Source organism: Leptonotus elevatus, chromosome 17 (genome assembly GCF_054856555.1).
Source record: "Leptonotus elevatus isolate MCC_2025b chromosome 17, RoL_Lele_1.0, whole genome shotgun sequence".
NCBI lineage: Eukaryota > Metazoa > Chordata > Actinopteri > Syngnathiformes > Syngnathidae > Leptonotus > Leptonotus elevatus.
The window spans coordinates 12,598,147-12,613,751 of record NC_141255.1 but is presented as its reverse complement, the minus strand read 5'-3'; the positions used below and the strand labels follow the sequence as shown (position 1 = coordinate 12,613,751).

Below are 15,605 nucleotides of genomic sequence, written 5' to 3'. Positions count from 1 at the left end.
ATACAACTGTGTACACATACTGTACATGAAACAGAAAAGCAAAAAGCCTAACCTGGTGATTGGTGATGCTTTTGGATGTGCACGGCCTTCAAGACATGGCTCATGGACGCTGCCTTGCAAACAACAACACATTATATTATATTTACAGTGCTTCATACTGTATATGCAGAACAGGAACCCCCCCCCCCCAAAAAAAAAATCTATATAAATAAAAATGTCCACTATCATTAAGACATTTTTGCTGTGTCCTCTTTCGCCACTAGATGTCACTAGAGCGACGCTTTGAACAATTGACGACGAACGATTGAAGACCGCTAAATAATGTAAAATGTCCTCTAAATAACATACACATGTTAACAATAATCCAATGTACCTTTGATGTAAATGTCAACTAGGACTACAAAAATGTAGCGCATGCGCAGTAGAGTTGGCATAGACGCGACTTTCGGGTTTGTTCTAGCCTGACGTCACATGTAAACTCTCTTGACTGTGTCAAGAAAACACACAGAGACGCTGCTGCTTGGTTATTTATTGTCTGCTGTAATCGACGCCAAAAAAGTACACGTAGTTCTAGAACAGTAACTTCACTCCGCCGTATAACCTGCCCTCTCATTCTCCACTAATCACACATTACGCAAATGGTGCTTTCAGGAACATTCGGAATTCACATAACTACAATAAACACATGATATTTTTGGAAAATTGGCTTTCTATTATTTCTACTCAAGTAGTTTTGTAAATAGAATGCCTATCATCTCATCAAGTGTGAAATTAAACAACCAAATAGTAAATACATCTCACGTTTATTATTTCTGAAAACGTGTCTGTGAGCATTTCCGCTCTTTAATAAACACACCTGAACCGTGGATTACAGCCAATGGCGTGTCCAGCTCATTTTTTTTAAAGTCGAAAATTCTTCATTTTTGGAGTATTTTAACAAAGCATGCCACAGACATTAATTAAGACACCAGGGACAGCTTTAATTTGGGAAAAGGTGCATCATATATTTGCCTCAACCATATAATAACCCAGTCCATTACAATAAGTTCATGAGTGATACTGCACAAAAGAGAATTAATACACTTGTTAGTGTAAATATGTCTCAACTCCAAGACCAATACACACAAATACTATATACATATGCAGGATATTCATAAGACGAAACCCTGTATATTTGACAGTTCTGCTTATTTTCTTTAATGGCACACATACATCTCTTTAGTATTGATACACACCTCTGCGATGATTTCGCACGTTTTATTTAATCTTTGAACCCCCCCAAACAAACAAACAAACAAACAGGTAGGTCATCGTAAACATTTATGACAAGGTTCATTCGGAGATCTTAAAAATACTATTTACTACTTTGGAAACATCAACAGTCTATTCTGAATGTGTTCAATTCATGCATCGACACACTCGTGAAAGAAATGCGCACACAAACAAACGCACACGCACGCACACAGTAATTTATCTCTCTCAATGCTTTGCTTTCTAAGGGATACATTGACAAATCAAATTACAATAATAAAAACAACAAAATTTGTTATGTTTGGAACAGAAGCACTTTGTGATTATTATTGGACCAAATAAATGTTTAGGGGCGAATCAATAAAGTGACACATGTACAACAAGCTCTGAATGTTTTCATTTGACCATTTGCATTGAATTCCTTCCTTCAATACGATATATGAAATCAAATTTTCTCCTCGATGTGCTTGGAAAACAGTGACAGTCGTACATGTTAAATCTGTGCAATGTTCACGTTCGCAAATCTTTATGTGTACACTCTCACATTTTCAAACATGGTGCGCGTGTACGTACAACACGTCATGCTTGTTCCCTGACAATTGGAAAACAACATTTCCGCCAGCAGGTGGTGACACAGGCCCATGCCAGTGGGATGCATAATGGCATGACTGCACACTTTGGGACGCAAACCCTTCAAAAAAAAAAAGAAAGAAAGAAAAAAGCTTATATAATAAATGAAGGCGTGTAAAATGTGGTTGGGTAAAGTGACAAAAACAGAAGGAGCTTTGACTACGTTTCCATCTAGCTAAAGAGACAGACACTTGTGGGATTTTTCACTTGTGGAGGACAAACAAAAAGAAAGCAAACCTGTGATTGGCTCAACTTGGCTTTTCCCTCCTCCTTAGTCCCAGTGTAAACAAAGAGGAGTTTTTTTTCTTCTCATTTTGCGGTCTTGCAAGATCATGAAAACGATGAGAATCAAATGCGGGGGTTAATCATATGATGTATTCGGGAAAAGAAGCGCGGCTGTCTCGTGCTCTGGCCACACAACGAGCCCGTAAACAAAAACAGTACAAGTCAGCTGCTGGCTCGGAGATGTCGTGGCTGATTTCAAAATGCAAAACGCAACTTCCAGCAGCAATTATCACCTTCATCACCCGTTTCTGGTCCTTGTTTCCTTTATAGTTGCACACAAACAAGACGATGAAAAAGCTTGAGAAAAAAAAGAGGTCCTTCAAAACTAGGTTGGGGTGATGTTGTAGATAGTGTCAACGGATTGTGTTATGTGATATTGAACTTTTTATTTTGTGGTGTGGCAGCCATACGCTTTCTTCCCGACTACTCCCTTAATGACTACAAAGAGATTTTAAATGGAGGCATTATTTAAAAACCTCTGCACAGTGATTAAGGAGTAGGAAATGAATGATTCCGCTTTCCACGTCTTCTTGAACTTCATTTCCCCTCTTTTCTTGAGTTTGCTGCGTGCAACTTCTCCTTCCTCCATCTTGGCACTGTGCCACAGCAAAATGGCGCAGCTGGATTATTTCGATCCCCTGGCGCGTGCGTCTACAAGGCGGGCAGGTGGCAGTAGGCCTCCAGGGAGGCCAGCAGGATGTAGACGAGCCAGAGCGACACGAAGAAAAGCGACGTCAGCACCTTGCAAGTCCTCGGGCCGCCCAGCTCGCCGCCGGCCGCGGAGGGCCGCCGCCGGTAGAGCAGCGTGACAACGCACAGCGATGCCAGGATGGTGTAGAGGGTGACGGAGAAGGCCAGGTTTCCCGGGTCCACCTGGAAGGTCTGACCGCGGACGTGCCAGGCCACGGCGGCGATGGTCCACGCCACGCCGATGCCCAGGAAGACGTTGACGGCGTTGGAGCCCGTCACGTTGCCGATGGACGCGTCGGCGTACTGGTCCTGGATGGCCGCCACCTTGCTGGCGAACGTGTCTGGGTGGCACACGACATATTATATTATCCTACTAGTGCGCTTGACTGCCTGTGTACTCGTATGATCTTGGCCGCCTCACCTGGCACCGACGTGCCCAGCGCCACGAAGACCACGGCCGTCACCGAGTCCTTCAGGCCCACGGTGCAGCCGAAGTGCGACGCCAGGTCGCCGGTGACGGCCGTCAGCACGCCGACCAGCGAGATGGACACGATGAAGCAGGCCCAGCCGTTCCAGTACTCGGTGGGCGGCACGAAGGCGAACAGAACCTTCCAGAAGACGGTGAGGAAGTGCATGATGTAGTCGAAGCACGACGGCAGGCGCTCCTCGCCGCTCTCGTCGTCGTCGTCATCTCCTGTCCCAACAAAAATATACATTATTACTAGGGGTGTCAACAAATTAAAAAATTTTATAGTAATTAATCGCATGACTTCGATAGTTAACTCACGATCAATCACAAATTTCATCTCTGTTCTAAATGTACAATCAAATATTTAATCCTAAATTTTCATATGCTTGTTAACATAAAAGTGGAAAAAAACTAATAGAAATATGGCTGCATCTTTTAGCCATTGATACAGTAATTTCATAATAATTCATAAAATTGAGTTAAAATTAAAAAGATGTACTGTTGTGTTGAGGTCATTTTTCTGCCACTAGATGGCATAATTGCATTTGCAACTCGTTGGTGACAGCTCAGTGCATTTTTCTTTTCATATTAAGAGCTATCTAATCTTTAACATGAAGTAACTTGTGAAATTCTGCAAAAAATTTTAAATTGTAAAACACAACTTGACCCCAGTCTCCACAAATATGTGCATTATTATGAAATGTGTTACTGCTAAAGTAAGGGGTGGTCATTAATTGCACGTTAAAAAAATTAGTAGCGTTAAAGGAACTTTAAATTAACTCAAAATGAATGCACTAATTTTGACACCCCTAATTATTACAAACGTATATATACTGTAGTATATAATACGGTATGTGTGTGGGTGCCTTTGCCTTTAATACATTGTGGGGCCCATACACGCGTGTTTTTCCAGGTTTAACTACCATTGTGAGGACCGACTTGAAATTGTGGGTACATTTTGGTGGTCCACACAAGTTCAGACCTCTTTTTGAGGGCCAATACTTGGTTTTACAGTTTAGGTTTGAATTGGGTTATTGTTGAGGTTAGGATAAGGAATGGGGATAGGCAATCATTTTTTATAGTTGGGGTTAGGGGAAGGGGCTAGGAAGAGCATCATGTCAATGAGATGTCCCCACGATGTTACAAAGACAAGTGTGTGTGTGCGTGTGCGTGTGCGTGCGTGCGTGCGTGCGTGCGTGTGTGTGTGTGTGTGTGTGTGTGTGTGTGTGTGTGTGTGTGTGTGTGTGTGTGTGTGTGTGTGTGTGTGTGTGTGTGTGTGTGTGTGTGTACCTGCACTGACAGTCACCGCACTAACAAACTGCTCCCTCCAGCTGCTGCTTCCCACCACCAAGGCAAGATTTGTCTTCTTGATCAGCTTGTCTACTGTATTCTGCGCGCATACGTGCACACGCACACACAAGACATATAGGCGAGCACACACAGGCACAGTGGAAAAGAGCAAAGCAAGAGAAATCTCCGGTTGTTAAATCACTCCCAGACGGGGGGGGGGGGGGGGGGGGGGAGTAGGGGGAGTAGGGGGCTGATTTCAAGCCTTTCAAAGAGCTGTAAAATACAATATATCAGTAGAAAGGAAATGGCGAGTGTACGCGTTTGTATACACATGCAGAAGGACCACAAAAAAAAAAGGCATGGGAGTATATAATGAAGACAAAGGCCAAGAGAGAGAGGGAGAAAGAGAGATGGACAACCTTGCCACGCTGCTCCAAAAGCACATCCACTGCTCTCTGCACACGCACGCACGCACGCACGCACGCACGCACACACACACACGCACACACACACGCACGCACACACAAAAAAATGAAAAATGAGCATAGAATGACACATTTTAAGCACCCTGCCATTTTGGCCAAGGATGGTTGAACTCCACGTCAATATTTTATAGATGACCTCGCGTGGTCACAACGGGCATGCGGATTTCGAACACATTTTGAGATGGCCCCTTGATTAATTAAAATAAAATTAAAATAATGGTGATTTATTTTTTTATTTTTTTACAAGCCCCAAAAATACATACAAGCCATAAAAATTCATTATACCTCTTCATGAAAAATAGAAAGAATTGGGGGAGAAAGTCCTGGTAAATACCCAAAATATAAAAAATAATAATAATGTCGGGAGACCAAGGCGAGTTGTATCACGGGTAAGTTGTCACAATGCAATTTTCTTCTCCACCAGAGGGCGCAACAAAAAGTGGAATGCTAGTTTTCTTCGTATAAATGGTCACTGTCTGAGAAGAGAATAGCACATTGTGAAGATGCCAGTTATCTGTTCTGCACAACGCAAAGTAAAACATTTTCAACATCATATATTTTGAAACAGGCGTCGTTCCTAGACAAATTCTAGCAGCAAATCAGGTGGACTCATTAGAGGAGCGATTCAGGCATCTTGTCATGCCTCAGTCACTGCTCTGTTTTAAGCTAACTTTAAACAAGAGCAAGTATTAGCCAACATGGTAGTTTAGGGCAACTTGTCTCAGTCATTTGGGGGTTTGTTGTCACATATGCAAAGAATGGGCCAATTAAAAATGCACCTATGGCAAGTTGGTTTAGATATGCCAGAATTGTTCTTCAGATGATGAGTCTGAAGAGTGAGGAAATTAGTTTGCTAGGTTTTGTTTCGTTGTTTAAAAATGAATCTTCCGATTTTCCAGTTGTTAAATTGGAACTACAGTATGCCAACATGTAAGGACTGACTTAAATTTCATGTACCATCCATCAATCCATTACCCAAAATGTTTTTTTTTTTTAATTCAATTTCATCTCGAATTTCCAGTTTCCAGGGGGAAAAAAATGCCATTTGAGGCTAAGAGCAATGATCTGCATGCCAGCAGTTCCAAAGGACTTTTATCTGTTTCATAATATTTTATGATAAAGTTTGCTCAATCATTATGGTACATTTTCAAAATCAACGATAAACAATTTCTCTGACTGTAAAAACAAACAAAAACAGGATAACAAGGATCAATTGTCCTTGTTTTACTAGTTGCAAAATCCAGTGTGACATCTTACCCCATATAGTGTGACAACTTACCCATTGGTGGGGCAACATGTCACATGTTCACTCCCCGTATTTGATTGCTTATAACTCTGCACTGACAGAAAGTATAAAAATGACATGAATACAAAAAATATACCTAAGACTTTGGTCTTTCATCTGGTCTACATTTTGTTTATTTATGATATATTGATTCCAAGAAATATATAAAAGTATAAAAAGTGATACAACTAGCCCCGGTCTCCCTATTATAAAATATATATAATAAAAACAGATTATATATAAATATATAAAATAAAATAAAAAAATACGAGGGAAAAAAAATTTGCAAACATGCAAATCAACAGGTGCCGAAACTCGAATATCAGGGGTCAATTGCAGTTTTAAGTTGTAATTTTTTTTTTATGGATTTGGAATGATTAAGTGGACAAACATAATACCTCATTAATATTACATTTTGAGTAAGCTGATTTTGTTGGGGAAAAAATACACAAACTGAGTTTGCTGTTCAGCCGTTTTTTTTTGTGCTGTCCTTGAATGTACTGTAAAAAAAAAAATATCACAATATGTGGCTATTGGTATTTTGTTGTTTAAAATGAAATGTTGGTCATACATCTGGTTAAGAAGTACATGGCCCGCCAGTAGCACAGGTGGATGGACGGATAACCAAACAGACGGGTGATGCACATATTGACACGACGGGCGGGCGTTGCCGTCGTACCTTAAACTCGTAGGACTCCTCGATGATGACGTGGACTTGCGTGTGCTCGCCCAGGCTGGGGCAGCCCATCTTGGCCACCTCGTCCTCTTCTGCTCCCACCAACGGTTTGTTCTCATTGGAGTCTCCTGAACAAACAACAACAACCATCCAAACTCTAATTTAACTGCATAACATACGGGTTTCAGAACTTTCGAAGAAAAAAAAAAGCCCTCCTAATTTGTCCTAAATTACACTTTAGACACACGCACCGTGCTTCTGTCCAATGTCCAAGAGAAGCGGCTCGCCCAGCTCGATGATAAAGGCCTTGTTCTTCTCATACTCCTCGTCGTCAATAATCCTCACCTCGATGATCTTCCTGCGCAAGACGAGACGCTTCGTTTAGTTTGTGGCTCTTTGGACGTGGGAAAGGCCGAACGACTTTCATACACTCGCTGATGACTTCATGAGCCATCTGCCGGTCTTATGATGTCATCAATTCAATTCACAATCAATCCACGTTCAGATTGATTGAGATAGTCACAAATGACTTTCTCCCGATTGCCTGAAAATGTAAATATTCGAATGAGTAAAGGGTGAGTTTGAAAATGATACATATGGATGAAGATGATTTGTTCTGATGTTTCCGTTGCTCTGCATTCACTTCCTGGCTGCCATTTTGATTTAGCACCACTGGATGCATGTGTGTACGCTGCAGTTGGGAAAGTGTTTTCTTTAGTTGGGATGATTTATAGACACACTCTTGTTTTCTTTCCGTTTCTGCTTCTGGCTGGTAGACACGCACGCACACACACACACACACACACACACACACACACACACACACACACACACACACACACACACACACACACACACACACACACACACACACACACACACACCTTTTTTTTTCAACTTTAAACTGATTGAAGAGGTAATATATTTTGAACAGCAGCTGGATTTCCATATTTCCATATTTGTTCCGTGAGATTGTATTAATATTGTCTTCATTTGGTAGCATGTTTTGAATTTTGCATAAATTATTTTTTTGGTCCAATCAGATTTCAGCTTCTGCATTGCTAACGTCAATGTATTCTGCACAGGGCTTTCACAATAAGTAGCACAATGTGACTGCTTCTTTAACCAATCACAACAACATCAGCATTTTTACGCACTCAGAGCAAAACTGTTCAACTAGCAAAACGTGTCTGCACAAATAAATACACCTGACTGATCACAGAGAGCTTAATGGACAACTCTCTCTCTCTCACACACACACACACACATACAGAAGCATCTCCTACTGCGTAAAAATAAGAGAGGATCTGACTGGACGTGACACAAATACGTTTGCATGTCCCCGGTGCTGCAGCGCAATTTATGCACGCAAACATGCTCTTTCTTTCTCCTCTAATCTTCATCTCATCGCAGCTCCTCTTCTTCCTCCTCCTCCTCCTCCTCCTCCTCCCCTCCTTGTGTTGTCGGTGAATCATCATGTGACGTTGGCAAATTGAGCCATGATTGGTCGTTACTTGAGCCCTGAACAACTGTGTCATTTTCAGTCGACAACAAGGAGCAAAATGGCCGCCCCCTGGGATTAATACAGTGCCTAGAACATATTATTGAGAAGAAAATGTCTGACTAAATTGACTTCCCTTTTAATCAGGGGTGTCAAAGTCATATTAGCTCAAGGGCCGCACGGAGGAAAATATATTACCAAGTGGGCCGGATCAGTATCATCTAACTTAAAAACAATTGCCGTCAATTATATGTAGATTTTCGCTATTTGTGGGCCAGCCCTAACTATATTAGGGAGCTCAACTGGAATCATATTGTTGCAAAAAATAACACGAATGCAAACGGAATGCGGCAACGCTTTGCCTGTATGAGTTCCGGACGTGTTAAATACGCATTGCATATACAGTATATTGTTCCCAGAATGCATTGTGTGGCACAGTTAATGAATTTATAAGGACGTTAATCCTTGTCATATGTATTTGTGTCACCAGTTATTGAATTTGTGTAGTTTTTAACACGTTTATGTTGGACTATAATTTTTTTTTTTTTAAACAATAGTGTGTAAAATAATGACATCCAGGACGATTCCGTGTGCAAGTTGCATTGCTCATCTGAGGACTGCTTGTAAAATTATGAATTTATATGTTTTGATTGTGACACGCTGATTCATTGGTCCGGCATTACAATTATTATTTTTTTACTTTACGAAATCGTCTCGCAGGCCAGATTAAACCGTGGGCCGTATGTTTGACACCCCTGCGTTTAATGATGTCCCAAAAAAGAAATCCCAAATCCTTGCTTCTATTTGCCAGTGACTTTCTTTAAGATTGCTCCGAGGCTCCTCCAAAGTAAACTCCTCCAAGTCAGCAGATGGGAGACGGAGAAACACTTCCCGCAAATTTATCGTCCTCTCGCTGGGCCGTCGGGCGACATTGAATCGGAACCCGGGCTGAGCGACAGTCAATTCAGGCGGATAATGACCGTCTGCCGACAGAGGACCGGCACTTTGCTCCGACCCAGGGTCTGAGGTTAAACGGTGGCCGCTCCCCATCCTGGGGTGAACTGGCAACAAGAAAGATGCCAGGCAGTATGCAAAAAATATTTCAAACGAGGAATGTTGTTACTGATGTGAATATAGACATACACGGAGACAAACACACACAAAACGGAGACACACATACACACAGAGTGTGAGACTGTGAAAACGATGACTTTAAGCTCCTTAAGGCTGACTGTTGTGACACGGGGGGGGATGAAGAGGGCTCCCTAGACGGACAAACGGATAGACGAATGGACGGCGACATCCTTGTGTCACACATGCATGCACACGGGCTAAACAAGACACGAAGAGAAACATCTTGCGTCCACTTGTATTTCTCCACACAACTTATCAGCATTAATGAGCGCGCGGAAAAACAAAATTTTCCCGGCGGCCGCAGCCGACCACTAACGGCCAAATCAAGCAACTTGGGTGGCGCTTCACGCCCTACTTCCCGTCTAATTAAAAAGCCGGCTCGTTTTTAATTAGCGGATAGTCAAACTTGAACTTTGGCGTCTTTTGAGGTAGGAAGCGCTGTCAGATTAGGAATTGCCATGGCAACGAGGCCCGCCGCAAACCACACTCACAAATCACACAACCCGATTTGCGAGTTTCATCCGTTCCATGACTAATTAATTCAATGGACAGTATTCCTGTCTATGGGTTTTTTACATCATACAGATGTTGTAATTTAGAGTTGCCCGACATGCAGCCTAATTAACAAGAAGAAGAGGCAGAGAAGGTCCCCAACTAATTGTCATTGCGCCTACGTCAAAGAGAGAATATATGTTTGTGATTATTATTGTCTGTTCAGTTTGTTTCAGCTAAAGTGGCAGTTGTTTGAAAGTAAAGCTACTTTCCTAAAGCCCTGTCTACAGTGTTTCAGATTAGATGTTAGCATTGAGCTAATGGACTTTGGAAGATTTTGTTGTTGAAATATTCAATGTATTTTCTTTTGTTATGTGTCAGTTTTACACCTTCAAAAAATTTTATGATACACTTAATTGTAGCAAAACTATAAACAAGCCTATTGTATGATATTCACAGGGTAGATTTTCACAATAAGACATCAATATTGATGGTCTTCCTTCCTTCCTTCCTTGTGCTCTACTTGTTGTTCTCCCCTGACTTTTATCACTTCAATCTTGTGCCAGACTTGGAAAGGGAGCTCAGTCAAACGGAGAGAACAAATAAGAGATGTGACAAGTAAACACAAGCATTCTGGAGGGCCGGGGAGGACGAGGAGCAGGAGGAGGGTTTGGGACAATGACTTAAGACAGGGGTTCTGAAGCCAGTGAAATTGAATTAAGGCGGAGAAAAAAAAAAGGCTGGTCGGACGGAGAGGGACAAGTTGAGAGAGTGAGGTGCAAGAAGGGGGGAACCAAGTAAACAAGGAGAGCAAGAGCAAAAGAATCAGCAGCGAGCTAGTGTGAAAAAAAGATTGAAGACACCATGCAAGGATGTTAAGTAGAAGAAGAGAGGACTAAACAGGAGGGAGGATTAAAGCCTTCTCACACCAGACGCTGCCTACAGTCATGCCTTACTTTACTTTTATTTGCTTGCAGTGAATTTAAAATAAAACCCAATCCTGGCAACATCACGGTGGCAGCACTGTCAGCCGAATCCAAAGCGATTCTCAATTTCGTCTCCTCAAGGAGCGAGAAGCGCGTTACGGAAGAGCGTGCTCCAGAGATGATGACAAGTCAACGCTGGGGAAGGATAAAAAGAGCAAGAGCTCACGGGATATCGCTAATGAGGGAACGTTTCAAGCTTCCTTAAAGCCCAAATGCACACTTGATCGCACGTATGAAACGGCACACAAACAAAGAGATATATCCAAATAAATGAGACAAAAACATGAATTTGAGTCACGAAAGTAGTCCGACAATGAGGGCACTGATAAAACGTGAAGTGCCATTTAACGTCCTGCTAGAAACACGCTCCTTTTGATATATTTTTTTTTACTGAGAGAGCTCAGTATTGTTCATTCGGTAATCTTACCGATTCGACATGTCATTATCACTGCTCTCTCTCTCTTTTTCTTTTTTTTCTCTTTTTCTTTTTTTGTATGTGCGTGAGTATGTGCATGTACGGGTGTGTGTGTGTCCATATGTGCGTGCGTGTAACTGTGTGCTCATTAATTCACCTAAAACCTATTAAAAATCCCATACCGTTCACCTAACCCGAATACTTCAGAATCCAGCTAGAGTCGTGAAGTTGTCAGGAGACCCGAGGAAGGATCAAAGAAAAGAAAGAAAAGTGAAATCCAGCACCAACCAGACACCACCCACCGGGCCACCAACCAGAGTCCTTCACCAACCCCAGAAACATCTAAATTCCAACAAATTAGGGAGACCTCAAGAGACCAAAGGAAAGAATGAGGAAAGGAAGGAAGGATAGATGAAGCAGAGTGAGATCCACAGACATCAGCTTCCACCGATTCAACGACCAGAGGAAAAAGCAGATTGTGTTTGAATTTCGGTAGATGCTGGTGTGGTGGATCTGGCATGCATGAAAACCTCCACCAAAGAGGGGAGCAGTCGACCCCGGCCAGGACAGAGCAAGCACAACCCCCCAGGGCCCCCCAGGCCGCGGCAGCGGCAAGGCACAACCCCCGGGCCCGCAGGAGCCACCAGCCGGAGAGCAAACCCAGGAGCCAGGAGCGTCCCCCACGCCAACACGGCCCGCGCCACAAGCCCAACGCAGCAGAACGGGGCACGGCAGGCCCACAAGGCACCCCACAGGTCCACAGCCCCCCCCCCCCCCCCCCCGCCACCCACCCACCACAATCCAGCCCCCCGGTGTACCTAATCAAGTAGTCGTTTGATCAACATCCATCCATTTATAAAATTCTACTAGTTAACATCTAACATTGCACTAGTATCACACTTAAGTCAATCAGTTTTGCCTCTCACATGGTCTCATCGTTTTGGAACTCCAGCTTGCCCGCCGCCGGCTCGTAGTCGTCGCCCGCCCTGGCCGTGCCGTCCAGCGTCCGGTAGGGGACGGCCACCAGCCCCCGAGCCCCCGACGTCCGCAGCACCTTCACCTCCATCACGCCCACGCTCTCGCTCACCCGCTGACTGGTGCCCTCGAAGGTGAAGATACCTGAAGAGAAAGACGAGGAGGAGGAATAAAACCTCTTGATAAAAGGTGATCAAAGCGGGATAGCGAACGCCTCCACATCACAAGGATGGCTCCCCCGTGTTCTGAAAGTTCTGGAAGCTTTGATGACATCCCAGCTGAACAGCCGCGATGATGATCAAACACTTGTTTTTCCTCAGGTGAATCACCAATTAAAAAAAAAAAATCAAATTTTCTTCTTTTCACATAATCTGACTTCAAATTAGTGACAACTACATCAGGTTACTTACTTGAAAAAAAGACAATGTTATCTTGTTTAATTAAATGAAAATAATAAATCAATGACTTCTCCCTAACTTAGCATTTGGCTAATTAAAATCTTTTGTTTGTTTGTGCAAATATGAACTAAGCAGCAAAAAACACCTCTTTTTTTTTATGAAGGTGACTATTAAGGCAGAATATTATGAGAATAAAGTTGAATGTTGAATGAATTAAATCCACTTGGGAAAATGTGACTTTTTTCTCTCTTTGGCTATAATGATATAATATTAGTTTATATGAATAATTCTTGGGAACCCATGAACCAGGTCATACTTTGGATTACAGCACTAGAATAAAACATGATGAAAAAAATTATTTTCAAATGAGTAATTAGCGGTACGGTGGACACTCCGAACTTCCTGTTTGGCGTTTTTTTATGTTCCTAGCGATGGGAAAAAGTGCTCTTGGTTTAAAGATAAAAATTGATTACATTTCTACTGTAACGTTAAACCAAGAGCAGCACCAACTGGAGGAGTAAAAAAACATTGCAATTGCTTCATGAAGCTTCATTTTCCCATTACTACCTCCCACATTCCAAAAACATGCTTGACTAAAGGCGTGAAGCTGACATTAGCTCAAATGCTTCTTTGGGTATACGTGCCCTGCGATTGGCTAATCTGTCTAAGCGGCATCTTACCAGCGTGGTCGTCATCGTAAATGGTCACCGTGGCCGTGTGGTTGTCGCCCAGCACGGCTTTGGGGGCGGAGCCGGCATCAAGGGGGGAGGTGCTGATCTCGGGGTAGCCCACCAATCGGGGGTTGCTCAGGTGCACGTAGAAGTACTCGTCCTCCTCGAAGATGTCGTCATCGATCACCCCCACCGTGATCTCTGCCAACGGAATTTACAAATGTTAGAATACAGCCTGAGGGGGGGTGGGGGGCTGGGGGATATTATTCAATTTTCCACCTTTGAGGGTTTCGCCCGGTTTGAACAGAAGCGTTCCCTCGGCAAACTCGTAGTCTGAGCCAGCGTTGGCCGTGCCGTCCTCGGTACGGTAATCTACCTGGAGACGGGAGGAAGACGGGGGTGAGGCAGAAGGCGAGGAATGCACCACGGCGTTTGGACGTCTGTCATCCTGGGCTCACCTTGACGGTGACTCCAGCGTCCCCCCCATGTCTGGAGACAGTCAGCTTAAGGGAGCCGCAGTTCTCAAAGCACTGGTACAAAGCGGGCTGAAACTCCAGCCTGACAGTGTGCGGGTCGTCTTCTTGGGCTTGGGTCTCCTGGCTGCTCACCACCTATGGGGAAGAAACTCAATGAGTACGTCATTTTTGTAGGGGGGAGGAGGGGCGTCGTCAGGTGATACACTGCCGACCTTGCGAGCCTGGTCAGCAGCGTGCTTCTTGAGGATGTTTCCGGCTCCGATCATCATCCTGGTGGCTTGGATACGGTAAAAGGCTCGGCTTTTCTGCTGCTGCATCAGAACCTGATTGACATAGACCACAAGTTTAGAACAGGGGTTCGAGAAGTTTTTGGTCCAGGGACCTCTTAGAGTAAAACTTTTACCAATAATTTTTTTAATGACCTGATAGTTGGCCATCTCAATGAGTTGCTCCATGTCTTTATCAGGGTGCCGCTGTTTGAGCTCCTTCAGCGTTCTGGCCATGTCCCGCCGAGCCTCGTCCTCCTCGTCCTTGGCCCCGCCCTCTTCCGTCAGTCCGCCGTCCAAGGCGCTGTGGCAGTTGAGCGCCATCTGGCCGTCCAGCTCAAGCATGTCCATTTTGGTGAAGCCGCCCTGGCCCAGAGACCCGCCCCCGCCCAGGTCTGGCCCCCCTTCTGTCTCAATGATGACGCCTCTGTGCTTGTCGGCGCGGTAACGCTTACGGGTGTACTTGTAGACGAGGAGGCGGCGGTCGGCCACCCAGGCCTGGAGCACGCAGAAGGGGAAGAAGAGGAAGGTCAGGACTGCCTCCCATATCTAGAAAAAACAACAACAACAAACTATTTAAGTATTTCTGAGTTCACCCTGAAATTAAAATATTACAAAATAAAATTATTAAAAATACGGCCAATCCTTTTTTTGGTGTAAGATAAAAAGACAAATAAGAAAATTAACGTATTCAGTGCCAATGACGGCCATAGACGTCAAAGATAAATTTTAACTGGGCTTTATCATTTTTTGCATTTTGGATAAACGGATTCGGTGGCCTCACCTCCACCTCGCCAGGTGAGAAGACGCTGAGGATGAGATACAACCAAATGTAGGCGAAGATGCTCCAGGCGGCCGTAACGAAAAATACCCGCAGATGTTTGATCTTGCGCGTCTCGCCGTCAGGCACCACGTAGACGCACAGCGCGATGATGACAAACATGTTGAAGGCGGCGCTGCCCACGATGGTGCTCGGGCCAAGAGAGCCGGCAGAAAAGTTGTGGCCGCACACCTGTGGTTTCGGGAGCCATAAATATAATAAGTACAGAGTACTTGCACATGACTCCTGAGGTACACCACTTGTACAATGATCATGCATCACGCATTCGACCTGCTAACTTTGCTGCAGGATGCTTCTGGCGTTTTTGATTTATGGAAAGACCCGTTGCATGTGCAGCACCTAAATCTCGACAGTCAGTCAATATCAAGCATGCTTTTGTCCAATTTCCC

General features: G+C 43.9%; 1 protein-coding gene across 1 annotated transcript in view; it reads right to left on the bottom strand.

The window, feature by feature from the left end:
- Positions 1-959: 959 nt before the first annotated feature.
- The window catches only part of LOC147159991 (sodium/calcium exchanger 1-like), a 31,534-nt gene continuing 16,888 nt past the window's right edge, over positions 960-15,605 (bottom strand). The window contains exons 5-16 of the mRNA XM_086058405.1: positions 15,160-15,387; positions 14,532-14,924; positions 14,322-14,432; positions 14,092-14,244; positions 13,913-14,009; positions 13,643-13,834; positions 12,516-12,708; positions 7,313-7,419; positions 7,065-7,189; positions 4,616-4,715; positions 3,278-3,550; positions 960-3,197 (exon numbers count right to left, since the gene is read on the bottom strand). Of these exons, the coding sequence (XP_085914531.1) occupies positions 2,818-3,197; positions 3,278-3,550; positions 4,616-4,715; positions 7,065-7,189; positions 7,313-7,419; positions 12,516-12,708; positions 13,643-13,834; positions 13,913-14,009; positions 14,092-14,244; positions 14,322-14,432; positions 14,532-14,924; positions 15,160-15,387 (2,352 nt within the window). The 3' untranslated portion in view covers positions 960-2,817. The remainder of the gene's footprint in view (positions 3,198-3,277; positions 3,551-4,615; positions 4,716-7,064; positions 7,190-7,312; positions 7,420-12,515; positions 12,709-13,642; positions 13,835-13,912; positions 14,010-14,091; positions 14,245-14,321; positions 14,433-14,531; positions 14,925-15,159; positions 15,388-15,605) is intronic.